Here is a 27,127-nt window from a genome sequence, read left to right as displayed (position 1 = left end):
ACGAAGGCTTTGATGGTGTGTTTGAGGGCAGTGAAAGCCTTGACTAAAATAGATGTATTTTAATTTATACATAGGAATAAAAATAAATGAAATCCAATAATCCTTAGCCCACTTTTTTTTTCCTTTAGAAAATAAATTCTCAGTTTGTGATGCTATTTGACTATCTCTTGTAAAGGTTAGTGCCAAAAAATTATAAATAAAAAATAGAATGCTCTTTTATATGCAATTTCTATTTCAAACAGACTAGCTTAATCGCAGACTGCTTTCTGGTCTGGTGGAATTCTGAGGCAAGTCCCCAGGACACTGAGCAGCCTTAAGTAATACTAAATGAAAATCTGAGAGCTTGGATGAGGCTACTTTTCCAGGCAGTATCTGGACAATCTACATAGAGGCACAGAGAACAAAAGGCAATGAAGAAAATTAGTTCACCTTGCATCAAACCAGCAGATATAAGCTGTGAGTGCAATCGTTTTAACAAATACTTACAGGGGGTCCAGTTGGGCCTGGAACACCTGGAATGCCTGGAATTCCTTGAACACCCTGGAAAAGATAGTTCCTACCATAAAATCTGTTATATCATTGGGAAGAAGGCATTTTAGTTAATCAAATATTTTGACTATTGAACATTAAACACTTATTTAGCTAATTGAGAAACATAATGTTTGTCATATACAAATATACTTTTTTAATTCTCATTTTTTAATTTCAAAAATAAAAATTTTTCTTTAGAGGTGCAAGTGATTTTCGGTTATGTGGATAAATTGTATAATGTTGAAGTCTGCGATTTTAGTGCACCCATCACCCAAGTAGTGTACACTGTACCCAATAGGTAGTTTTTTGTCCTTCACTCCTTGCCTATACTCCTCACTTCTGGGCCTCCAAAGTCCATTATATCACTCTGTATGCTTTTGCATACTCATAGCTTAGCCCTCACTTATAAGTAAGAATATGTGCAAATACTCAGTTTTAAAGAGTAAGAAGGGTGAGCTAAAATGCCATGACATGGAATCTGAAGCAAACATAATTTAATCTGGTGATTCATAGAGCATTTCTTATTTTATAGAGCCATTCCGTCAGCAGTAGTATCTAAGAATCTCGTACTGGTAAAACATGGAAATACAAATTTTAGATTGGCAGAATGCCATTGAAGAAATAGATGATTACACTTAAGCTCCATTCAGCTAGGGAAAAATGGAATATGTTTTATGATATAATATTTATTTTAGCTCGTCAGTTTATTATAAGAAGAAATTTGGCTCACTGGTGAATTTAAATTTAGAACCCTTTAATGGCTTAAGCATAATAATGAATAGATTTCCCCTCCCTCCCCTCCTTAGATTTGTAGAATAGCACTAATTATGCCGGATAGGATTTAAGATGCTGATACATTTCTATATCAAGGAAGAAATGGCAAGATTAGCTAACTTATGTAATTAGTTTTGTTATTTTGATACATTTGCCAATAATAGAATATTGTTAGATAAATTACATACAATTTATAATATGAAATATTTTGCAATTATTAAAATCGTGTTTTAAAAAAGTTAGAAAACATGTAAAAATAAAAGTCACAAATCTTATATAGCACAGGGTCTAAATTTTTAAACAATTTTAAATGTACTTTCTAAAAGATGGGAATGATACATACAGGCTTTTATTATTTTATCACGACAAATAGATAAAAGTTTTATCAGAAACTTTAGTGTTAGATGTGTTTTAGAATTCTGGATTATCACCTCATTTCACAGGTAACATGATATACATATTGAATATTATGTCACACTGCAGTGGTGCCTGAAGCAGTGCCCTCTAATAAACACACAACTATTTCTGTGGCAAAACATGATATTCTGACAGAGTGGAATAGACAAGCTCCGTGTGAGTTAGGCCAGATTTGGCTGCCAAATGAATTTGCTTGGGAAACAAAGCCAAACTTGGGAAACACTTCCAGGGTTTTCAGAGGCTTTGGTTTTGGAATTTATAGATGAGGTGTTGTTGATATGATTTGGCTCTGTGTCTCTACCCAAATCTCATCTCAAACTGTAATCCCCACATGTAGAGGGAGGGAGGTGATTGGATCATGGGGGTGGTTTTCCCCATGCTGTTCTCATGATAGTGAGTAAATTCTCAGGAGATCTGATGGTTTTGTAAGTTTTTGGAAGTTCCCCCTTTGCTCTCTCTCCTGCTGCCTAGTAAAGGTGCTTGCCTCCTCTTCACCTTCTGTCATGACTGTAAGTTTCCTGAGGCCTCCCCAGCCATGTGGAACTGTGGGTCAGTTAAACCTCTTTCCTTTATAAATTACCCAGTCTCAGGAAAGTTCTTTACAGCAGTGTGAAAATGGACTAATACAGTTGTGGACCATGACATTACTATTACCAGAAGTCCCTCCTGGGTAGTGGGAATAGGGAGAAATTTTATCTTTTAGTGCTTTTTTGCATTTTCCCAATTTTCAATAGTGGACTGAGATCACTTCTATAATGAGAAAAAACTATTTTAAAATACCCTTTTGTTATTTCAGATAACCATGTGATACATCAAGTTCTAGATTGAATGATTCCACTCTTTCAGGATTTAGTCTCCTTTACTGAGTAAAATATTCTTTCTGGATTGCCATACCATTCTTTGTCATAATACAATTCCTTTACCTTTTACTATTATGATATATGCATTTTCATATACTTTATAAATATTAGATGATGTGGCCATGGAAATATTACTGCATATTGATTATCAGCATTCTATATGACTGTGAGCTGGATCAAGTTTCTTTGCATCAGTGGGATCAAGGACCAAGTTCTTCCAGGTTTGTCCAGTCAATGCCAAATGGCATCACGTGTTACTTCAGGTCTATTCATGTGATATGATATGAAGAAGCGCTTAAAAATTCTACTTGAACATGCTAGAATTCTTCATAAGTCTTGGGCCAAATCTTGTGTGTATTGGTGTTAAAGAATGTTGACATATTTTTCTTCAAAATTTTATCAGTCTCATTGGCAGTGCTGTGTATGTGTGTGTGTGTATGTGTATGTGTGTGCATGTGTGTATACATGGGCATGTGTGCATGTGCAGGCTCTACATATTGGTATGTGGTACCCGTTCTTTTTATTCCCCTAACATTAACTTGTATACAGGTTTATAGATGCAAGGTAAAAAACATTTCCATTGATAATGGCATCTCTAAATGACTGGAGATTATAAATGTTATACCATAAATTTCTTTACCTCAAAATACCCATATTTCCATAAAATTCTTTCTATATGTACATGCATAAAATATATGTATATATGTATTCCTTTTTTTTTTTTTTGCTACTTTTAGTCTCAACACTGAATCAGTCCAGAGATGTTGAGTGAGTTTTTAGATAGTCTAATTTATAAGCTTGGGATTAATTAACCTTTGGTGACCACATTAAACTTTAAAATAAACCTCAGTCCATAAATAAAAAATCATTCTCAGCAGCCTTTCTCTGAAAAAGCTGAAATTCTGTAGTAAAAGTAAAAGTTACTATGGATGCATAAAGGGCAATAAGATAATTTTAGAAGACAAGATGGTCATTAAAGAAGACAAATACATGTTAAAGAGTAAGACAGTCAATTTAACATACAGTGCCAACTAAAATACAAATTAAAATTTATTGCAGAGATATTTGGAGACCATTAGAGCTATGTTCTTACCCTGCTCTGATATTTCATTTTGCAAATCCTAGCTCAGTTGCTACCAAGAATATTTTCTGTTGCTATAATATCTGGCTGACGATATCTTTCATGTCTAATTTATCAATTATCCCAAAAATATTATAGGAAGACCTGCATTTCAAGCAAGAAATCACTCCATCAAAGGTTAGCATGTGTTCTATTAGCATCTTCCAAGTTGCTACCTTGAGCTGTGCAACAACGTCTGTGAAAAATGTGGAAGACAATGTTGCTTTTCTAAGAGTAATAAACAAGAAGGCAACTCCTCTCTCTCATTTTCCAAACAGATGAAAGACGTAATAATTAGAAGTCTCAAAGAGATGGGGTGTCCCTCTGTATCTTTTCCACTTAGAGTAGAATAGACATTTGAGATTTCGTACGATTAGATCTTAAGTCCATACTGTATGTTGAAATGGTATAGTTCATTGGCCAGTTGGAAATGCACATGTTTTTGGTCAAAGTTTTATTCACTTTGACAAATCAACAAATTGTAATTTCAAATAGTATCTGAGACCAAGTAGAAGACAAGATTATATTCATTATTTCCCATCTGCTAGAGAAAAAGCTGCACCACCTTATTCCCCCTACAAGGCCTAAAAGAGTCAATAGTTTACTTCAGATTTATTCATATTATTCACGTGGTGTGAAGAAACAATGGAAAAGAATCTCCTGAACTTGCTGGAACTCCCCATGTAATGAGAATTGTGCACAGTTTTGTGAACTGTGTTAAAGAATTTATGAGGGGTACCAAAGAAAAAGCCCACTAAAGTGTGGGGGAATATTAAAAATGGATTTCAGTTCACCAAGAGAGAAAAGTGCCCTGCAGAATCAATGAAAATTAACTTCTAGTGACTTTAACTTAGAGTTACTTATACAAAACCTGAATTCCAATTATTTCCTGATCTTTTTGATATTACCTTCTCAATTGCCTCTAAAGCCTACATTTTGGGTGAAGGCAGTTCAAAGCTGTTGGACTATGAAAATCAGTTATTGTGCTTGTACTTTAGTAAAACCTTCTGTGGAACATGAGGAAGCAAAAGCACAATAACTTATTTTGAAGATAATGTTTTATTTATGGATGAAAATAAATATTGAATATATTTGGTATTCAATTTTTAACTGGGAAAAATCAAACCTCAAAGTTTTCTAGATTACAAGCAATATTAATTAGAAACAATAGTACATGATGATTACTGGTAATGTAAAATGTAACTCCACCTAGAAAAATAGATTTTCTTTATATAGTTATGATTTTCCACAATAACATCAAGGTTAATATATGCCAGATGGCTTACCTACTTTCATTAAGAATTATTAGTATCAAAACTGTTTAAACTAACATCAATTCATCATTCTAATTGGTTTTTCTAAGAGTTAATGTGAGTTATGTAGGAAAAAAATGATGTCCTGAGCATCACCATGGCTTAGATTCAGAAAATTATACCATTATCTCAAAAGCACATTGGACTTGGAACCTTAGTCCAACGGGTGAGTAGCTGATGTAAACTAGAAGAAGAAGATTCTTCTGATAGTTTTTTTTCTCCCAAGAATTTGAAAACTGAGCAAAGACACAGACAATCCAAGGTTGCTGAAGTTTAATCAGAGTTTAGTGGTACCCAGGGAAGCTCTGCTGGATTCTCGAGCTGCCCTTACTGCTAGGCTGGTTGTCCGACTACTATTCCTTTAAATCTCTTAGCTACCCTGGGAGTCTTTTGAGTAAATTTTCCTTTCTCCCTTTCCCTCACTTTTATTTTGAGAGAGCTGGAATTATTATCTGTTAAATGAAAACAGAAAAATTATAACTGACATATTAATTTTGTGCCTTAATTTCCTTGTCTCTAAAACCGGACCATTGGTAATAAACATAAACATGTTATTTAAAATGTGTCAACATTTTAAAAGCTCTAAGTGGTCTTTGTTGTTATTGGTTATAGCATCAGATCTGAGCTATAGAAAAATAAACATTTTTACTCTGTTGAGCCACATAAAGAGAATCAATATTAGGACTATATAATCAGAAAACAATATGTTACCTCATCGCCTTTCTCCCCAGGTATCCCAGGGTAGCCCCGCTCTCCTTTGCTTCCCTAAAAAGACAATACATTCAGCTAGCACATGCAATCATTTTTCTTATCTTTTGGAAATGAAAAAAATCTCTTCTAAGAACACTTGGGGCATATAATTTGGACAGGGTCAGGGAACAAATAAATGGCAACATTTGCAAGTGGCTTTTACATCACTTTCTCTCTCTCTCTCTCTCCATATACATATATATATATATATATGTATTTTAAAAGTTGTCTATTTTCAAATCGGGTTCTTTTTTTCATACTAAATTGAGGGTCCCACAGGGGAAAGTGGAGGAGAGAATTTCTTACCTTTGGTCCCTCTCTTCCTGGGATTCCTGGAGGACCCCGTGGCCCTATATCACCCTAGAGGACAGAGGAAGAACAGAACTGAGAGGATGCACTGCATGTAACCCACAGGGATCCTAAACATTCAGCCAGGCTTCTCACCTTCCGGACCATGGAATCATACTTTCCAGGCTCACCAGCGCCTCCTTCTCCTTTGTTGCTTTTCAGCCCTGGGACACTGGCTTGGCAGTTGCCACAGAAATTCTAATGAGTATAAAGATAAGGTTACTGAGAGAGTCATAAAAGCCATCTATAAAGGTGAGGTTTCATGTGATGTGAAGTTTTTTTGGAACCTCTGGAGATGAGTGATATAGATAGGTCATTCTGCTTTCAGACACTTGATTTATCCAATTTAAAAACATTAATTTTTGTGAGGTAAAAACTATTTACAAAGCTCATCAGTGATATCTGTTTACGATATTGATGAACTTTTATTTTTAAAACAGGTCTCCAATGACACTTAAATAGAAAATTCCAAATAAATAAGGAAAAGACACATAAGTCAAGAACAAAAACTGAGGCTCAATTGTTTAGCAGAATGTTTTAAAAGGGAGTGGTAATAAAGTTTAGAAAACCCAGCAAGATTACCGAATTCAAACAACCTATAGCATAAATCATTTTAAAAACAACAGAAAAAATTGTGAAGAAAGGATTTGTTCTTTTGGGAGCAAAATTAGTTCTCCAACTACATACAGTTTACTAACATTTTGTCAGTGGAGGCACTCAAGAGAAATAATTACTTGACTGACATAAACTTGACTCCTAGGTCAAATCCAAGTGACAATAGGAAATCTAAGTGAAATTACCTTTCCATTGCCTTCTCTGCAACCTTTAGCTGATCTGGGAAGGCTTGACTTCAAGTGTCTGAGCTCATAAGATAAACATAACTCTCATCACACAGCTAAAGAAAGTGTGTGTGAAAAGCTCTATATAGGCTTATTTTTAAATAAATTGTTGGAATAAGAATATGACCAAGAAAGGCACAGAATAAGGGCCACTGAGTGGGGGAGATAGTTTAACAGTTGACAGAAGGTAGGACAACTTAAGTTTCCATTCTTCCATCCTTTTCCCTAAAGGGAAGAATCTTTAAACATGAAAAAGAAGTGAAGCTTGTTATTGATAAGAAGCTGGCAAGAAAGCCCATGGCTATTCAAATTCAATATTTTTGACCTAATGAATAGCACTGTAAATCTGATTTTCAAACATGGGCTCCTTGGAACACTAATTTTGCATGATACTGAAAAGCTTACAAGGTGTGATGGTTAATACTGAGTGTCAACTTGATCAGATTGAAGGATGCAAAGTATTGTTCCCAGGTGCGTCTGTGAGGGTGTTGCCAAAGGAGATTAACATTTGAATTGGTGGACTGGGAGAGGCAGACCCACCCTCAATCTGGGTGAGCACAATCTAATCAGGTGCCAGCGAGGCTAGAATAAAGCAGGCAGAAGGTGGAAGGGGTTGACTTGCTGAGTCTTCTGGCTTTCATCTTTCTCCTGTGCTGGATGCTTCCTGCCCTCAAACATAAGACTCCAAATTCTTCAGCTTTGGACTCTCAGACTTACACTAGTGGTTTGCCAGGGGCTCTCAGGCCTTCGGCCACAGACTGAAGGCTGCGCTGTCAGCTTCCCTACTTTTGAGGTTTTGAGACTTGGACTGATCCACTACTGGCTTCCTTGCTCTTCACCTTGCAGACAGCCTATTGTCGGACTTTACCTTGTAATCGAAAGAGTCAATTCTCCTTAATAAGCTCCCTTTCATATATACATATATACTATTAGTTCTGTCCCTCTAGAGAACCCTGATGAATACATGAGGCAAATCATCTCAAAAATGCTGGGTTACAGCAATCCCATTACTGGGTATATACCCAAAGGATTATAAATCATTCTACTATAAAGACACATGCACACGTATGTTTATTGCAGCACTGTTCACAATAGAAAAGACTTGGAACCAACCCAAAAGCCCATCAATGATAGACTGGATAAAGAAAATGTGGCACATAAACAACATGGAAAACTATGCAGCCATAAAAAAAGGATGAGTTCATGTCCTTTGCAGGGACATGGATGAAGCTGGAAACCATCATTCTCAGCAAACTAACACAAGAACAGAAAACCAAACACTGTATGTTCTCACTCATAAGTGGGAGTTGAACAATAAGAACACATAGACACAGGGAGGGGAACGTCACACGCTGGGGCCTGTGGGGGGTTGGCGGGGGGTAGGGGAGGGATAGCATTAGGAGAAATACCTAATGTAGATGACGGGTTGATGGGTGCAGCAAACCACCATGGCACATGTATACCTATGTAACAAACCTGCACGTTCTGTACATGTACCCCAGAACTTAAAGTATATTAAAAAAATGCTGGATTAAACAGCTGTCTTCATGGTGGTCTTTCTTAGAGTCTGAATATATAAAAGGGAACTAGGGTTATATGCAGTGTTTCTCAGATGAATTTTACCACCTGGATTATTTCACAGGTGGTAATGTGTTGGCAGGGGAGTTAAATATATGTATTTATAGAACTATTACTGACATCTGAAAAACTACAACGATAAAGAGACACTTGAGAACTTAAGAAAAACAAAAGGATTTCCATATTTCAAAAAGTATGAAAAAGATAATTATCTGCAGACACAAACATGGCATCGCAATATGCAGCAAAACCTTGGCATATCAATATGGAGCAACATTTTAGAATAGATTATTCAATAGACTATTTTAGTGAAACATTGAAAAATGATAATCATTATGATAAATATAATTTTTAGGAGTCATTTGAAACTGACTTCATTTTTTTTGGGTTAGGGTTACCAGAATGGCAAATTTAAATAACTGAGTTTTGTTAACATTCTTGGAAAAATGTCTTAAGATTTTCTCATGGAAAGAATAAAGATGCATCAATTATTAACCAATACACAAAGTCATTCAAAGAGGGATTGATATACTGATTAATCTAGAAGAAGGCCTTTGAAGGTGCCTGTATTTATGCCAGTTCTTTTTAATACTTTAATCAAAGATATTTTTGCAAACAGAAAGCAGAATGATCAAATTGGCTAAAGACTCAAGGCAGAGAGAGATAGTGTTAACATATAGGGTAACAAGATCAGGATTTAACATGATGTTATTACATTGGCCTGACAGATCCAACCCACAGTCTAAATTCCTGTATTTGGATTTTGTTCGGGGAACTACATACCTCCCCTTTCTTCTATTGTATACAGTTTGTGGAGACTATCAGTCAAGATGTCCTGCTCATTATGGACTCAGAACCTTAGTGAAATGATGTAGGGATTGGTGCAATGGCAGAGCACATTCATTAGAGGGATGATTCCAGGGCGAGATTGTCAAATAGTTCCACTTCTGAGAGCCCTGGTTCCACTTCCCGTCAGAGCCTATTCATGGTCCTTTTATCTGTTCTGTGAGATCCCATATTCTACCAGTATATTCATTTCTACTAAAGCATACAAGTTTCTCATTCTTAAAGAACCCTAAGTGAAATGATATAACTCCAGCAATCGTGCTATTTCCAGCACCACTGTCTTGTAAAGAATCTAGGACTTAATGTCTGAGGACCTATGTTCCTGTGTTAATGTTACATTTACTTGCTCCATGACTGAAAAAGTTACTTAACTGCTGAGAACTTCATGTCTCTCATCTATAGAGTGGGAATGCTGCAACAGCCTGAACGCATAAGATTATTATGGAAATTAAATAAGATGATATAAGTAAAGTGGCATATTGACTGGCATGTAATTTTAACTCAATAAATATAAGATTTTCCTGAAATCCCCACAAATATTCTTCTCTGGCTTATAAAAACTGCTGGCTTTTGGAGGTCTTAGAAACTCCTTTAATATATTTTTATATTTATATTCATATTTACACTTAAGTTTATATACCTGTTCTCAAAACTCTACCTTACAAATGTATATGCTAGAACTCAAGTCTTTTGAATTCAATCAAACAAATATTTCTGCCTGCTTACTATTGTGCAAATAAGTGTGTAAATCACTGGGCTAAATGCTAGAAATACAAACTAAATTATATATATATAACTATAGTCTGTGTCTGTGTGTGCGTGTATGTGTGTACATTCATTGTACATTGTATGAACGTCCATTCATACAAAGACAGATACAACACACTGTGTTTGAGTATGAAGTCAAGGGCCTGATTTTCATGTGGTCTCACTCAATCTTAGCATACCAGGCAGAAACATGCAAATACATACCCTTACATATGTGCCATTATCATCCCCCCACTACCTGTTTTACTGAGAAAATACAGGGAAGTGTTAGAGATAAAAAAAAGAGGTAGCAAGATTAATTCCCTGAGATGATAATAGGTAGAGGTGATATTTATTGAACAGAGTAACAGGTATTAGGGCACTTGTCGACTGTGGAATTTTGTAAAATCTCATGACATCAAAATTCAGCCTTGTAAGTGGCTATTTATAGAGCAGCACTGATTTTCATTTTGGGACTGACCAGGCCAGATATAGCGAGAAAGATTAGTTCCACAGCAGTGAGCCAGGGTGAGTCAACACCCATTAAGGGAAAGATGTTCCTCCAGAGGAGAGAATAATCTACTCCAGGGTGCTGATGACATAATTCCTTCCCTGTAGCCAATTCATAACTATCCTACCCACTGCCCTCTACTCCTGCCCCACCCAAAGTGAGAGGCTGGTAAAGAAGAAGAAGAAAGTGAAAGAATTAGGATAAATGGCACAAGATATATAAGATACATGTTTATTTTCCTACCTTAAAGATGTCCTGCCATTTAAAAATTGAATTGTAGTTCCAGCTAAGCAATTGACTCAATTTCTGCTAAATATTTTCTTTCTGATTTTTCCTGGAAATTAACAATAATTTCTTACACAGCAATAGAGTACCTTGAGCAAAGCACCGATGTCTCCCAAGAGAGGAAGTGCAATCTGTGGTTAAGAAGATAAAACCAAATATATGTATTTACATACGAACACAATACAATATAAACATACAGTATAATGTAGACATTTTTCCTCAAAATGCCATGAAGCTTCTGGTGTCTCACTTTAGAATCACTGGCTTAACATTATGTTTCGTATCAAGAAATGTGCACATGGCACTGATAGAATTCAGAACAAATTTTGAAAAAGGTTCACTATTCTTCTCTCTTGAGTGTGCAAACACACATATCACAGTTTTGACTGTGCATCCCTATTTTATATTTTCATGGCAACCTTTATGCCATCCCTGGTATATTATTGGTTTTAAATAATACATAAAGATAAATTATTTATTAAAAGGAAATCACTCCTCTGGAGAACATATTATCAGGCTGCTGAGAAATACGAAAAGTACCAGATAAGTTTGCCTTAAAGTTATTTCTCATGAAAGTTCAAAAGAACCTACGGTTGGCTTAAGTGATAGGCAAGACAAACACTGAAGGAACTTGGGCCACATTTTGGCCACATGTCTTAAGATGTTCTTTCAGAGAGACACTGTGTAAACCCAAGTAACATTTTTGCAAGATTCCCAGAAAAATGCACAAGTGATTCACTCAACAGTGGCGTTAAAGTAATGCCAAAATATGCCTCCACACACAGCTTATAAAGGCACATAAGGCCCAAACACTGTGGGAGGTAGAAAGGACTTGTGAGGCTTAGAACTGAAAAGCCAGATTTGGATTTATTATACAAGACTCTTAGTACAATGTCATGTACCATATGGCCTCTCAAATTATAACTGCCGAGTCTGAGGCTATTTAAAGGGGTTTCACTGTTGCTCAAAGCAAGGTTTAACCTAAAATAAAACTTTGCTCAAAGCAAGGTTTAACCTAAAATAAAACTTTAGGTTTGTGCCTAAACCCTTTTTCTAAGAGCCTACTCAAGCCAGTTTTCATAATTTAATCATAGCAACATTTTAAAGCTACAGAATCAATGGATCTATACCATATTGTAGGCAACTTACCTGCAAAATTTCATTTAGAAAAATGAAATTCATTTAGCCACTAGCATTAGAAAAAATAGAAATCGTGGCAATATATTTTATCTCAATTTTCAATGGGATTGAGACATTATATGCCAAGGCTCAGCCTGGGGCAAAATTGTACAGTTGAATTATACCGTTAGGAAATAAGTATTCATCACACACACAGAAATGCTGATCCAGCCTGAATTTTTTTTCCCTTGACAAAATAATGGGGATAAACAAAATCACCAAGCAGTCACCAAGCATTCTAATTAGTTTGGACAGCAAAACTTGCTTGGTAGGCTGTTTGGCTTCTGGGTGCATTTAAGATACATAAATCAGACAAGGTCTGTCTACATACCGGGTCACCTGGGGGGCCTGGCAGGCCTGGCTTTCCATCTTTCCCTGGAACTCCCTGAAAACAGAGGTATCCATGTTCAATCTTTGCATGTGGCACAGGTGCAGATTAAAATGGGGGAGGGTAGATAAAGAAAGTCCTTACATCATTCCCTGGAGTCCCTGGAGTTCCTGGCAACCCAGGGAGACCTCGAGGACCCTGGAAAAGGAGGGAAATAAAAACAGTTACTTATGAGGATGGTCTTTCAGTCATATCCCCCAAGTAAGCAAGCTGGCTTTGCTGTGCTAAAAAATGAGTTAAGTAGCTTACCTGAATACCTGGCTCTCCAGCTGGTCCTTGGGAGCCCTGAGTACAAATGAGATTTTATTATTAAAATTCCACCAAGAATGTCCACAAATTATCCAAGTGACATAAAAGACTAAGCATTGTAGTTTACTTAGAGGAACAACAGGGTTTGCCACCATACACACGTGGAAAACTGCAAAGTCGGCCAAGACTTTCAGGTCGTAGGTGAATACTTAATCAGATACCTGTTGCTGGAAACATCAACATGATTTTGCTCAGGGACTTGGGACATCTATCTCATTACCATAATTTGTCACTGCACATTCATGAGGACACAAAGAATGCATCCAAATTCCACTGTCAGAAACTGACCACCCACAGGGGTAACTGGCTCGAGGATTCTTTTCTTTTCTACTTTCAACTTTGAGTCATTTATCTCTTGGAAGAAATCACCAGAATCAGTGTTCAGTGACAGGAGTAGGAGGTAAAACAGTAATCAATGATTTTTTTCTACTTTTAGAAAATTAGATTTTGGGATAAATAAAATGAGGCTGGGAGATTATCAGGGAACTTAATGATGGTAGTTGTACTGCTCTTAGGTAACCATGAACTTCTGTATGAGGAATTTTCAACCTAAGTAAGTCAAGAGCTGGTTTCTTAGCAGTTGACTTCAGTAACTGCTCACTGATTTTTCCTATTTAAATAAATAAATATTCATATCACTGCTCTTGCCAAAGCTACTTTTTCCTCCCTTCCTATTTATCCTGTGTCCCTGAGTGATTTTTTCCTCAACCACCATCACTTCCCTAATAATTTTCTTTTCTTTTCTTTTTTTTTTTTTTTGAGATGGAGTCTCACTTTGTCACCCAGGCTGAAGTGCAGTGGTGCAATCTCAGCTCACTGCAACCTCTGCCTCCCGGGTTCAAGCGATTCTCCTGCCTCAGTCTCTTGAGTAGCTGGGATTATAGGCGCCCACCACCACGTTCGGCTAATTTTTGTCTGTTTAGCAGAGATGGGGTTTCACTGTGTTGGCCAGACTGGTCTCAAACTCCTGACCTCAAGTGATCCACCTGCCTTGGCCTCCCAAAGTGCTGGGATTACAGGCATGAGCCCCCAGGCCCAGCCTCTAATAATTTTCTGATACAAGTTTTTACTTGGTTTAATTTCCATCTCCAATGGTCTTTCACATTCTTGCCCTGGCAAATCAGACAACCCTCATTCACAACATAACCCTTCACTACTTATGCTTTCTTTTAACTTTTCATGATAATTTCAATATAAGGATGTGATATTGTGATAAAATAATATTTGGTCTCTGCCCCCAGTTCCTGGCACAGAGCTCCTAAAACCCTCGTACATTCCTTAACAATAGGTTGCTAACATAAAGTTCTGTTCTAATACTTGTTTTTTGGCCCCGGTTCCTGACACAGAGCTCCTAATCCCTTGGGTTTCTTGGGTGATAGAAGAGTCTTTTGTTCCAATGAGGTGACTCTCGGTGGGCTCCTGGATAGGAGCTGATCACCAGAAAGACCAAGCCACAGTTAGCAGCTTGGCCTTTCAGCCCACCCCGCATTCTCTGAAGAGGGGAGAGGGGCTGGAGATATAGTTAATTATCAATCTTGCTGACATGATGAAGCCTCCATAAAATCCCAAAATATGGGGTTTAGAGAGCTTCCAGGCTGGCGAAAACACCCATGTGCCAGGAGAGTGACACACCCCAACTCCGTGGGGACCGAAGCTCCTACACTCAGGGACCCTTCCAGACCTCTCCCTTTGTATCTCTTCTTCTGACTGTTCAACTGTATCGTTTATCATATCCTTTACTGATATCATAAACCAGTAAATGTAAGAAAGCATTACTTGATTCTGTGGACCACTCTAGCAAACTATAGAACCTGAGGTGGGGGTCATGGAAGCTCCCAATTTATAGCTGGTTGGACAGAAGTCATGAAGGCCCAGATATGCAGTTGGCCTCTGAAGTAGGGGTCGGTTTTGTGGGACTCAGCCCTTAACCTGTGGGATCTGACTCTTAACTCCAGGTAGATAGTGTCAGACATGAATTGACTAATAGAACATCCAGTTGATGTCCATTGGAGAATTGATGAGTAGGGAAAAAAAAACCCCACACATCTGGTATCAGAATTGTATTTATGTTGAATGTTAAGAGCATAATAGGAAAAAGTTAGTTTGTTTTTCTATTAAACCACACAGACCAATTTTCTAAATTAATGTCATTAGAATGACCATTTATTTCCACTTTTCTTGTTCAAAAACCTTTTATGTCTTTTCATAGTAAATGAAAATTTTACATTTACTATTATTTGATCTACAAGTGTGGCTATAGTGGTCATTATTAATAGGGGCTGTTCTAGGCTCTGTCCTTATAGTTTAAATACTTTAAAAACTTCCCATTATTTGTTTTTACCATTGAAAACACTGTCTCTTCACTCTGAAGACGTTACTCAGAACTTTTTGGTGTCATTTCACTTATGCATACTCCATCCAGTTTAAATATTAATTTCTTGTTTTAACTTAATTAAAAACAAGCTGTAATATATAATGACCTAATATTAGGCACTCTTACTATCTTACAAAACATGTATTTATGCTTTTAATATATAGAATAGAGGTATAAGGGTTAAATGACTACTTCTAATCCAAACTTAGTGTATGTGTGACCAGCATCTGTAAGTTAATAAACAAACAGTGGGTATTGTCTCTGTGCTTAAGTGATACAACCTCAATGCCCATCAGTCCTCTCTGGATAGTGTTTATTTGTATTTCTTCCTCTGACCTTTCTATTCTTTTCTCCTTGTTAAAATTTGACACTCGATTTTGTTTCACAATATTGGAATCAACAAGGACTCGAATGAATTTCACTTACTGTTCTGCCAGGAATTCCTACCCCTGGTGGGCCTATGTCTCCTGGGGAACCGTGAACACCTGGAAGTCCTCTTTCACCCTGTGAAATGAAAGCCTTCTGTTACTGCAAGGCTCAAGAGACATACATTTTTCTGCTATATTTTGTTAATTATTAATTCCTTAAAAATTAACCATAATATTTGTATACCTTTGGCCCACGTGGGCCAGGTGCTCCAGGATTTCCATCTAATCCCTAAAAGAAAAAAAATATGAATACATATCTTCTTCTAGAAAGGTTATAAACACATTAGAAGTTATAACTAAAATATGTTTCATCACTCTTCATCTTGCTTGAATAAATCTTTTTCTATAAAAGAATAAGGAACAGGGAGTAGAAATTTCAATATGTTATAGATTTTGTATAGTTGCTTTAAAATATAAAAGATTTTTATTTATAAAATGAGGCACCTGATATTGAGAAATATTATTATTATTTAATACATAAAAAGTTCAAAGGAGATGAAAAACAAAGGCATACAAAACATATTTTAAAAAACATTGGTTATTTAGATTTTCCAGCAGTCCAGTTTTCAATGTCCTGGGAATAGTCTGGGTCACAAAGATATTTTCTGCAAATGACAAACCATGGTGATACCTGCAAAACCTCTGGAAGGGAAATTTCAGGTAGTTTTTCTGTTTTACAATACTGCCCTAGGAAGGTTTATGGTTTAAAACCAGTGTACCTGACTGGGATTCATAGATCTCTACAGAATTCATGCCTAGGATTCAGGGGACCTAGGAATCTTCCAAAATAATACGCAAAATGTTGTATGCATGTATATTTTCTTCAGAAGAAGCCCTTTGCTTATCAAACTTTTAAGAGGTTTTATCTCTGATTTAAAGAGTAAGATGCCTGTAATCCCAGCACTTTGGGAGGCCGAGATGGGCAGATCACTTGAGCTCAGGAGTTCAAGACCAGCATGGACAACATGGTGAAACTCCATCTATATAAAAAATATAAAAATTAGTCAGGTGTGGTGGTGTGTGCCTGTTGTCACCACTACTCAGGAGGCTGGGGTGGGAGGATCACTTGAATCCTGGAGGTGGAGGCTGCAGTGATCCATAATTGTACCACTGCACTCTAGCCTGGGTGACAGGTTAAGACCCTGTCTCAAAAAAAAAAAAAAAAAAAAAAATAAATAAATAAATAAATAAATAAATAAAGAATAAGATGAATAGATGAATATTTCTTTTTTCCCCTGACTTTTATTTTAGGTTCAGGGGTATATGTACAGGTTTATTGCATGAGTAAATTGCATGTTGCTCAGGTTTATTGTATGAATGATCCCACTACCCAAGGAAGTGAGCATAGTGCCTGACAGTTTTTCAACCTTGTCTCCCTTCAACTCTCCCCCATCAGTAGTCCCCCATGTCTTTTGCTCCCATCTTTACTATGTTGGTGTGCAACCAATGTTTAGCTCCCACTTATAAGTGAGGACATGTAGTATTTCGTTTTCTGTTCCTGCATTAATTTGCTTAGGATAATGGCCTCTAGCTATATCCATGTTGCTGCAAAGGACATGATTTTGTCCTTTTTATGGCTGCATAGTATTCCATGGTTATATGTATTACATTTTCTTTATCTAGTCTATTGTAGATGGGCATGTAGGTTGAATCCATGTCATTGCTACTATGAATAGAGTTGCAATGAACATACGAATACATGCATCTTTTTGGTAGAACTATTTATTTTCTTTTGGGAAAAGAAACCCAGTAGCGGGATTGCTAGGTCAAATGGTAGTTCTGTTTTAAGTTCTTTTTTCCTTTCTTTGCAGACCTAAACTTATTCCCATACTTGTGATCTGAAACTGGGAACCCACAAGTAGTAATTAATGAACTTGCAAGAAAAATATTAACAAAAGAGCTAATACTTACTGGTTCCCCTGGCAGGCTTTTCCCTGGAGGACCAGCCTCACCTTTCGGACCTGGAAGCCCGGGAGGGCCTATGATCCCACCCGGATCTCCCTGTGGAAAACAAGGTAAGATTCTTACTTTGATGCTCAGGTTCATGGTGGGAAGTGAGGAGGTAGTGGTTTCCACTGTTTTAAGTTGTCATCATAGCCAGTCAAACTTCATTCAATCACTCACTCACTCACTCACCAACTCACTCAATAATATTTATTGAGTACCTAATTCATGCCTGTTCAGTACATTTAGATTTTGCAGTTAGTTATGTTAGCAGTATCATGAAACATATGCATGTGTATATATATATATACATGTGCATATATATATATGCACAAAAGGGCATATCTATTAATAAATTTCTATAGATGATCTTTATGTTTTCTTTAAGTTATTCTCCAATAATGATTCAATGTTAATACACTGTTTCCACGTAGATATCAAGAAACACATCCTGCAAGATTAAGAGACTTCTTAGGTTTATACCAGAATTGGTAACTGAGCTTGACTTTCAGACTACTGATATCTTCATCTGTCAGTTCATTTTGTCACATGGCATTCCTGTGCCAGAACCAGGGCTGCCAAATACACAACTCTAGGGGGTGCCATTTACATTGTAGTTAATGTGCACAATCTGCACAATCCCGGAAGCCCTGGGCTGTCCTTTCATCTCCCTTATGATCCTCTGTCTTTTCCTCCTATCTACTTAACATATAAAATGAGGAAAATGTAAACTATACCTTTTCTCCTTTAATGCCTTGTTTTCCTGGGATACCATGTTCTCCTGGCAATCCCTAGAAAACTCAGAGTTAATAGGAAAGAGTAATGAGAACATCTCTTATAATAACATTTCCCTATATCTGTGAACCTCTGTCAAGAGAACAGAATTTTAACATATAACCTATTAACACAAGGAGTTGGATTGATTTTGGCCTTTAAGACCTGGAAAAATATTAATGATTCTACGTGGTTTGTTGTTTCAAGTGAAGCCACCTGGATGCCATAGGAAAGAAACTAAAGTCGAATTGAACCAAATGTCTCACCCATATTATTGCCATCGAGGAAGGATGGTGGTTGGCAGCATCACATAATGATTCCAAAGGACTCTAGGGCAACTAGAAAAATATATTTTTACTATGTTTTAGAAACAGTGGCTCTTTCCCTTTTGATTTTGTTCTTTTTATAGCTCTGGCCACTATCACTTAATCTCAGTTTTTGAGCATTGTGGCTCCACTTGTGCCACCAGGATTATCTCTCTTTTCATAAGATCTGTCCACTAGGTTTATCTATAGTGGCCCATTACTTGGCATAGGGGAGTGATAAAAAGCTTTGCTCTATAAACTGGGTGTTCAAAGTACCAAGCAGAATATGTGCACTGACCAATAGACAGGAGAGGCTCAAGCAGTGAGCATGGAGAATAGAACGTGAGGTTAAGGGGCTGTTCCCAGGGCATGAAAAAAGGAGAGATCCTAAGAGTTGCCTGGAGGGAACTCTAATCATGGTCAGATAGTGATCAGTCTCCAAGGAGTTATGGCCAAGGATTTTTCTTATTTTGCTCAAGTGTGAACTGATGGAGAGCTCGCAGCTCCCAAGTTGTCAGAAGGCTAGAAGGTTGTCCAAGGAATAAAAAGCTGATCCGGATAATGAATAGAAAGGTGTATTGAGTATTTTAAGTCCACTAAAGCTAGGTTATAATGCAATCTGTCGATCTTCCTCCAGACTTAGTTTTAGCTAAAAGACTTGCTTTTTTCGGAAGGCTTTTGCTAGCAAATGATAGAAGCTTTGGAAATGTCTTCCTTAGATGGAGACTTGAACTAAAAACTGTGAATATTGAAAATGTTTGCTTTCTCTTTTGGTGTTCTTTATTTCTTTTGACATTTCCAATCTCCTCTACTGCTGGTACAGCGCTGACAAGCATGTCCAAAATGACAATTTAATTAACTTGAGCTCCAAAAACCAATTTATTAGGCTAATGATACTCAAAAGGACCTCACATGATTATATGAAGGGTCTAGTCTTCCCAATAGCTCCTGACATTAGGTATGATCAGTTTTAGTGGCATAGATGACCGATGTCTTTGGGAAATGAGGGATAACTCAGTTACTTGAATAGATGTTGATGTTTTTAAAAAACATGTCCTAGTCTCAATTTCAATTTCAGAAATATCAAAGACATTATACATACAACATCTCCTGGTGGTCCTCTGGGTCCTGTGGAGCCTGCAGATCCTTGCTGACCCTAAAATAAAAGGTGGTATATGCTTTAGCTTTGCTAAAAAAGAAAAAAAAAAAAAAGATTGTACCTGAGTATTTGTAAAGAATAGTGTGATCTTCATGTATAGGAAGACCAACTTTCCACCATCCCACTTTCCCACTTTATCTGTATAATACTGAAATGTGCTTTGTGACTACCAAGATAGTTTCCAGATACTTTTAATTTATGTGTTTTCACCAGCAGGTGATAACTGGGTAACTTGCCCTGCCCATTGTCTGGGAGTACACCACATTAATTTCTCCTGCAGCTTCCAAAAGCTGCTCTCTTGGGACACTCCTGTGGAATCCCACTTGGGAAACTCAAGCAACTCAAGGTTGCATAATTTTGGTTTAGAAACTGAATCTTGAATTCTGTTCCTTTTAAGAATATAGCTCAAGGTCATAGATTTAGCTCACATTGTTTACTCTTAAAGCTTTTAGGGATGCTATTGTGAATGTGCTCTGAAAAAGAGTATAGAAATCCTATTGTGAACCAAAAGACAGTTACTATATGTGTAATAAATGCAGCCAGTGGGGAAAATCACCATGGAAACAGGATAAAGTCTCGGAGAGCATTTGTGAAGAAAATGAGTGGCACACCAAAGCACCCTGTTTTACACAGAATGGCTATAATTCCCAAATTATTTCCCAAGAAATCTTAGTTATTTCTTATATACCTTTAGTCCTGGGCTTCCTATTAAACCAGGGGGTCCAGGATCTCCAGGTTCACCCTAAACACGTGGGGGAAAGGAAAGGTCAATGTTGCTTTAATTTTCATAATCTCATTAAGGTTGGAGATGAAATTGAAGAATGCCAGGAAATTACCTTTACTCCCTGTGATCCTATTATCCCAGGTTCTCCCTGTAAATAAAATAATTACTGTAAGGGTAATACTTAAATTGAGATGGAAATGGACATCTCTGATACTTTAATTGAATTTCTACTAATTAACATACAATAAAAAGGGAAATTATGGAAGACACAATAAAATCAAGGAGAGTTCATTCTAAAACATGATTCAAAATACTTACTACTAATAAATAATACTTTCTTGATTTCTTCGTTATAATAATTTTTCCCCCAATGCCATTTTTGACACTGTAATTATCATGTCCCATTAGCAATCACTGCATTCTCTACTAAGCTGACATAGTTATAATTTGCCACCAACTAATCTCATGTCCCAGAGAATTAAAACTTCAGAGAAAGAATGAGGGAGAGTAGAATTTAAGGTAGTATGTGTTGGTGATTCTACTTTTAGTTATATGTGCTTAATGATTAGTTATATGTGCTTAATGAAAAAAAAATCACAACAAAATTAAGGTTATATAAAAAAGGATGATACTGGCTATAATAAGTTTGCTTTTTAAATTTTCTGTGACTTATTAATATATTTGATAAATCCACTTTGTGCCATTAACAGAATTTTTGGAAAAAAATGTATCTTTCATTTTAATTTTATATTTTTGATATCCTACATGGATGTCTTGTATAACATTCATGTCCAATCACTATTAGTAATTGGTTAAACAATGTATTAGAAAACTCAAACCAATGTTGAAGTCTCCTTGCATGACAACAGTTAACAAGGCTTAAAATTTCTTATTTATCAAAACAAAAGAGTTAAAAATCACAGAGGAAAAAGTAAAATGCTCATGGACCTTATTTAATCAAATCTATTAGACTCCAAAGTAAACATACCAGAAAATCAGAGAGAAACAAATCAATGAAGTAGAAAACCCAAGGTAGTGATAAAATATCTACTTACTCTATCTCCTTTTTCTCCTTTTGTAAAAGGCTCTCCCTAAGGAGAAGGGGTAGAAAATAGAATTAAACACTCTTAGAAATAAACTCTCCAAACCGGGGTGTGGATAAACCCTATAGGCCAAACTCAGATTCCCATTGCAAACAGACCTCTAAAAGTACCCAGAGTGTCACACAGTCTGCCTTTGCAACTTAAAGGAAATATACGATAATTAATTTTAAAACTCCTTTATATTCCCAAATGAACAATGAGTTAATCATTCTAATATCATTTATAAAATCCCATGTGGCTGACAAATTGGAATGCTGCCCAAGGCCAAAGCTTCCTATTGCCTAGTTCACATAGAAAATGATCACACACACACATCCAATTGGATGTGAAATGGGAGTGACAGCAAGAAATTGATAAAAACGTTGAAGGGAAAGACATTCACTTGAATTCTTCCAGTTGGTTAATTGTGTGCTTAAATATACAAACTCATTATTTTAAAAATAGTTTCCTAGTTTTTATTTTTACTTTAATGAAAATGACTTGAAGAGGTTAACCATATCTGTAAGTTCTGTGTCCATGGATTCAAGCAATTGTGGTTAAAAAATATTTGAAAAAGAAAAACAATAAAAAATAATACAGCAATAAAAATTATACAAATTTTAAAAATAATACAGTATAACAACTATTTACATAGCACTTACATTGTATTATGTACTATAAGTAATCTGGAAATGATTTGAAGTATACAGGAGAATGCATAGGTGATATGCAAATAAAAATAGGCCATTTTATATTAGGGACTTGAGCATCCTCAGATTTTGGTATCCTCTGAGAGTCCTGAAACCCATCCCCCACAGATACCAAGGGACAACTATATACCCATATCTACCCAACATGATGAACTATCTTAATAGTGGTTAATTTCTATATATTAGATCAAGGCTTTATTTATATTCTTATTTCCCTGCTTGTTTTTGCTTATATGACACTGCTTATGACATTGCTTATTTACAGCCACTGTAAAGTTTAGTGGCCACATTGACTAAAGTAACTGGTTATAAAAGAAAAAAAAAGAGAAAAACCCGGGAGCCTAGTTGTCTAGATACTTGATACTTAGTCCTGGCTCCAATGGCTACTATTTGAGACAAGTCACTTAGTCTTTTAGAGCCCCGCTTTCTTTATCTATAAAATCATGGGGTTCAACTAGGTGATCTCAAGTATATTTTAGCTCTGATGTGTTACACATCAAACCATATTCTGAATGCCCTATGGTGGGGGAAAATTTGCCATTTTAGTTACCATTCGGGATCAGTGGTTCAGAATTTACCTTTGAATGAATACTACTCTTCTGTTTGGGCCTTCTGATTATTATGTAAAGTCAAGTCTACATCCTGTTCTGGAAGAGAAAGGTTGAGACCATAAAAAGCTAAACTGCTCTCCGTAATAATGTAAAATTTGTGTTGTTTTAATGTAGGGGTAGAGGAAGGTGGCAAGTAAAGATGTATGGGGTGGTAGGATAATTAAGGGATGCATAGGGACCTGGTATGGAGAAGAGTTAGGAGGAAAAGAAGCTCTAGTTAAGGAAAACAGGGCTAAAGCCAGTCCCCATGAGATACATGGACTGCCCTTGAATGTTAGTGGTAGGAAAGAAAGCCAGAGGAAATCCCTGCAGGAGGAAAAGGCCTATGACTCCTAGGAACTATGAACTCCTTCAACCCTTGCTGCTTAAAGTGTGGTCCATGGACCAATAACACCAGCATTACTGAGAGCTTATGAGAAACACAGACTCTCTGGTCCTGCTTCCAAACCTACTGACTTAGAATCAGTGGGATTCAAGTGCATGTTCACATTTGAGAAGCACTGCTCTAACTCACTGAAAGTTTCTCCTTTCTGCTCTAAAAAATCCTCGATTTTCCAGTAAAATTTTTATAAATCTTACTGCCGGGTCCTCCATGCATCATGTGGAAATTAAGAGAAGGTTGGTGTCAGTGTTCAGGTTTGGAGGGAAGACAGTGGAGACCTAGAGAAGCAGTTAAGAGATGGTAAGAGGAACCTCCAAGTGTGGAGCACCTAGACAGTTGGCAGGTACCAGGGGCATACACCAGGCTGGATTTCTGAGACATGAGATTTTCCAGACATTATTGCAAATACTCAGTTGGAGAACCTCATTAAAGACTGCCAAATCCTGTAGTTGTGTAAGAAGGCTTGAACTGAATACTAAAGGCAAGCACGACTCCCGAAGGTAGAAGAACTGGGGTATATAGGCCACAGACTGATTCTAAAGCTGCAAAAATTACTGTCATTGTTCATTTTTTAAAGCTGAAGCATAGGGAAAATTTGGCTTTGTAACACTGAATACTTTAAATAATGTTTCTGTTTGTCATGCAGGCCATTTAGTGACCTCTTCATGTTTTATCCCCTGATAAACCAATATCCTTTATTCACTCTCGTAAAGAAAGGGGTAGAGTGGTTTAATAAGATGTATTACTTTTCTTTAAACAAAGATGAAACATTTGTTAAGCCTGATTCTCACTGATTCTTGAAAACTGCTTTTTTAAAAGAAGCATTAAAACAAGTCATTTTTTGTACCTATGATTTCTCTAATCACTTTAGGTGGTCCTATTTGAATATAAATGATACTGTAGGGTTTTTCTCTTCTTCCCCACAAAAAGAACTACATTTTGAAAGAAACTGGCCACAGTAATACTGAAAAGTGGTTGGGAAGCCACTTTGATCATACAAAAATCAAGAAAGAAAAATAACTTCAGAAGGTACACTGAGAACAGTAGTTTGAGCAGAAAGATGTGTTTCCAATTTCTTTTGGATAAATTTGTACTAGTCTTTTGATACATTGATTTTATTATTTTAGCTGCAGTGTTTAGTTATACCAGAAGAGCTTTGTGATTTTAAACTTTAGGTTCTAGAATCAACTCACCTAGGTGTGATTCACAGCTCCAATGCTTAGTACTGTGTGACTTTGGGCAAAGTTTTTTAACCTCTTTATGCCTTACCTTCATCATTTCAAGTATGCAGGTGATAATAGATGACCTTATGGAAACTTTTTATGGATTAAGTGAGTAAATACATGTAAAAGACTTAGTGCATAGCATAGCTAGTACTTGCTTGAAGATCTGATCTGTTGTTTCCCATGACAGGATCAATCAAGGCACGTGGAATTGGGGCTGATTTGGAAACATATTTTTAATCCAGTTTTTTAGATATTCTTCCTCTGTCCTCAAAGCTAAAATACTTACAGGTTCTCCTTTTTGTCCTTTAGGGCCAACAGACCCTGGAAATCCTGGTAGTCCAGTTGCACCCTTTCAAGACAAAGCAGAAGAGAGATTTTGCAGATGGTTAGAGAAGCATTATTGTGACTGTCAGATACAGAATGATTGCTTGCTCTCCTGCTAACTATACAATTTATCTATTAGCATCCAACAGACAATGCAAAGTTCTGAATCTACTTAGGCTATTTTTATGATAATGTGTTTGTCATAAAAATGGCTTTATGTCTTTTAGAAATCCATATATTTCTAAAATATATGGCTTTATGTCTTTTAGAAATCCATATATTTCATTATGATACTTAAATGTAATGTGAAACGAAGTTAATTATTTTTCCAGGAAAGAATATCTTAGAGGAGAAAAATTATAATTTTGTTCTGGTGTGCCAAAACCAATTTTTTTGTGTGTGATCTCAAAGACATCAGACTGTTTAACGGGGACAATAATCCAGACTCATTTTATTTCAGGCACTTTTTTCTTTGTTTAGGTGGGCTGAGTCAGTAGTCATATGAAGCAAAATGAGTCTCTCAGCTGTTTCCAGGGTTTATAACGCTGCTTAGATGATTGGCTGTGGGCAAATAAGGCATTCTTGTAGATGTGGTGACAGCAGTAGCTTAGAAATGTCTAAGAGGTTCTGGTCAAAAACCTTGAAGAGAGATCTGTATGTGACATATAAAGAGTGTTTTTGGAAAATATAATTTGAGAAGTAATACTTAAAGAAAGGAGTTATATCACTAATGAGACTTCAGAGGAGTCTCAGTATTGTGCATCCTTTTAGTGTTTACCAAGATCTCTGAATACCTGCACAATTCTTAAATTAATCATAGTCCCTCGAAGATATGTAATGCTGATTTTTTTCCCTAACCTCAAGAGCATTTTTGCAAAATGATGTTCACCATTACATTTCTGAGCATATACCGTTTTTGCCTACCTGGCCTATTTTTTTACTTCAAAAGAATAAATACGGAAAACATAATAAAGTAGAATACACCAAGCCTTCATGTACTAGGTACCCGAAATGAAAGAAATTAAAAAATTTACAAAGAAGAAATCCCCTATATTTCCTATTTCCACCCAGAGGGAGCCACTCTCAAGAATTTAGTATTTATATTTTCAGTTTATATTATTGTACTTTCACTGCATATATGGAATCATAAACAATATATTATTGAATATTTGAAACAAATTCCATAAATAGCTTTATCTCATATATAACATACTATGACTTGTTTTTTCCAGTCAGCATTGTTTTTAATATCTATCTCTATTGATACATATGATCTCATTCATTCATTATAACAGATGAGTAGCATTCTAACATGTTAATAAACCAGGGTTTATCTCAGCCCCACCGATGAGCACTTTGGTTGTAATCAGCTTTTCTCTATTATAAACAAGGCTGCAGTGAACATCTCTAATCCTGACCCCTGGTGATGTGCCTAACTGTTCATTTTGAAGCCTCAAACAGCTACCAAAAAGTGCTTCGAGTATAAATTTACTACAGCCCTAAAATCTTCGGCTTATTTTTATATGTATATCCTAATCCATGTCTTGTGATTTTCTGTAATGGATAGACAAGATCATGTTTGTATTAATTAGTCTTCTAGATTTTGGAATATGTTTTGTTAAATTTAATCTTAATTTTACCAAAATTTTAAAACCTCATGCGATAGTATAACTGTGGAACCAGCCCAAACAGGGCCTACTCTGTTGATAACAAAATGTCAAGTTACCTTTAAGGTATAACAGAGCCCAAAACTGCAAGTCATGCAGCCTAGGCACGCATAACAGAAAAAGCTTTGACTTGTAACAACAGCTGGAACCAACAATTCCTCTCCTTCGGTGGAACCAATAAGACCGGGACATGACCAGAACCTGAACTCTTTCAGAAGCATGGAGGTCCATTAGCCTGGAATATCCAGGGCAAAAATCTGCCTCAATATACCTTACCATAAATGGTCAAATTTGAAGCTGTCCAATCAGATCCTGCCAAACTCACATTACTAAATCCCGTCCCTTGCCCTCTGATCTCTTAAAACTTGCCTCAATCCCCAAATCCAGGAGGCAAATTGAAGCCCAATTCCTGTCTCTTTGCTGGCTGATTTTGCAATAAAATCGTTCTTTTCTGAAAAGCTGGTGCCATAGTTATTGGCTTCGGTGCACAGTGGGCAGTGAGCCCATCTGCTTGATAACAATATTGTAAAATACATATTTGGTCTTCGTCCCAGTTTCCTGGCATACAACTCATAAAATCCTTGGAATCCCCAAAGCAATAAGTGTCTTTTTGTATGTTAAT

The 27,127-nt window shown here is 36.5% G+C and overlaps 1 protein-coding gene across 5 annotated transcripts in view; it reads right to left on the bottom strand.

Moving 5' to 3' along the window:
• COL19A1 (collagen type XIX alpha 1 chain) overlaps positions 1 to 27,127 on the bottom strand; it is a 356,800-nt gene that overhangs the window by 52,459 nt on the left and 277,214 nt on the right. For all 5 annotated transcript variants that reach the window (XM_054492353.2, XM_054492351.2, XM_063666306.1 and 2 more), the window contains 17 exons: positions 24,801 to 24,863; positions 21,559 to 21,594; positions 20,616 to 20,651; positions 20,468 to 20,521; positions 19,723 to 19,776; positions 18,279 to 18,332; positions 17,509 to 17,598; positions 15,782 to 15,826; positions 15,596 to 15,673; positions 12,736 to 12,771; positions 12,571 to 12,624; positions 12,430 to 12,483; positions 11,009 to 11,050; positions 6,210 to 6,311; positions 6,072 to 6,125; positions 5,727 to 5,780; positions 487 to 540 (listed from right to left, as the gene is read on the bottom strand). In XM_054492353.2, the coding sequence (XP_054348328.2) occupies positions 487 to 540; positions 5,727 to 5,780; positions 6,072 to 6,125; positions 6,210 to 6,311; positions 11,009 to 11,050; positions 12,430 to 12,483; positions 12,571 to 12,624; positions 12,736 to 12,771; positions 15,596 to 15,673; positions 15,782 to 15,826; positions 17,509 to 17,598; positions 18,279 to 18,332; positions 19,723 to 19,776; positions 20,468 to 20,521; positions 20,616 to 20,651; positions 21,559 to 21,594; positions 24,801 to 24,863 (960 nt within the window). The remainder of the gene's footprint in view (positions 1 to 486; positions 541 to 5,726; positions 5,781 to 6,071; positions 6,126 to 6,209; positions 6,312 to 11,008; positions 11,051 to 12,429; positions 12,484 to 12,570; positions 12,625 to 12,735; positions 12,772 to 15,595; positions 15,674 to 15,781; positions 15,827 to 17,508; positions 17,599 to 18,278; positions 18,333 to 19,722; positions 19,777 to 20,467; positions 20,522 to 20,615; positions 20,652 to 21,558; positions 21,595 to 24,800; positions 24,864 to 27,127) is intronic.

The sequence above is a fragment of the Pongo pygmaeus genome, chromosome 5 (genome assembly GCF_028885625.2).
Source record: "Pongo pygmaeus isolate AG05252 chromosome 5, NHGRI_mPonPyg2-v2.0_pri, whole genome shotgun sequence".
Lineage (NCBI taxonomy): Eukaryota > Metazoa > Chordata > Mammalia > Primates > Hominidae > Pongo > Pongo pygmaeus.
The sequence above is the reverse complement of the archived record's forward strand: the minus strand, read 5'-3'. Positions and strand labels throughout refer to the sequence as shown.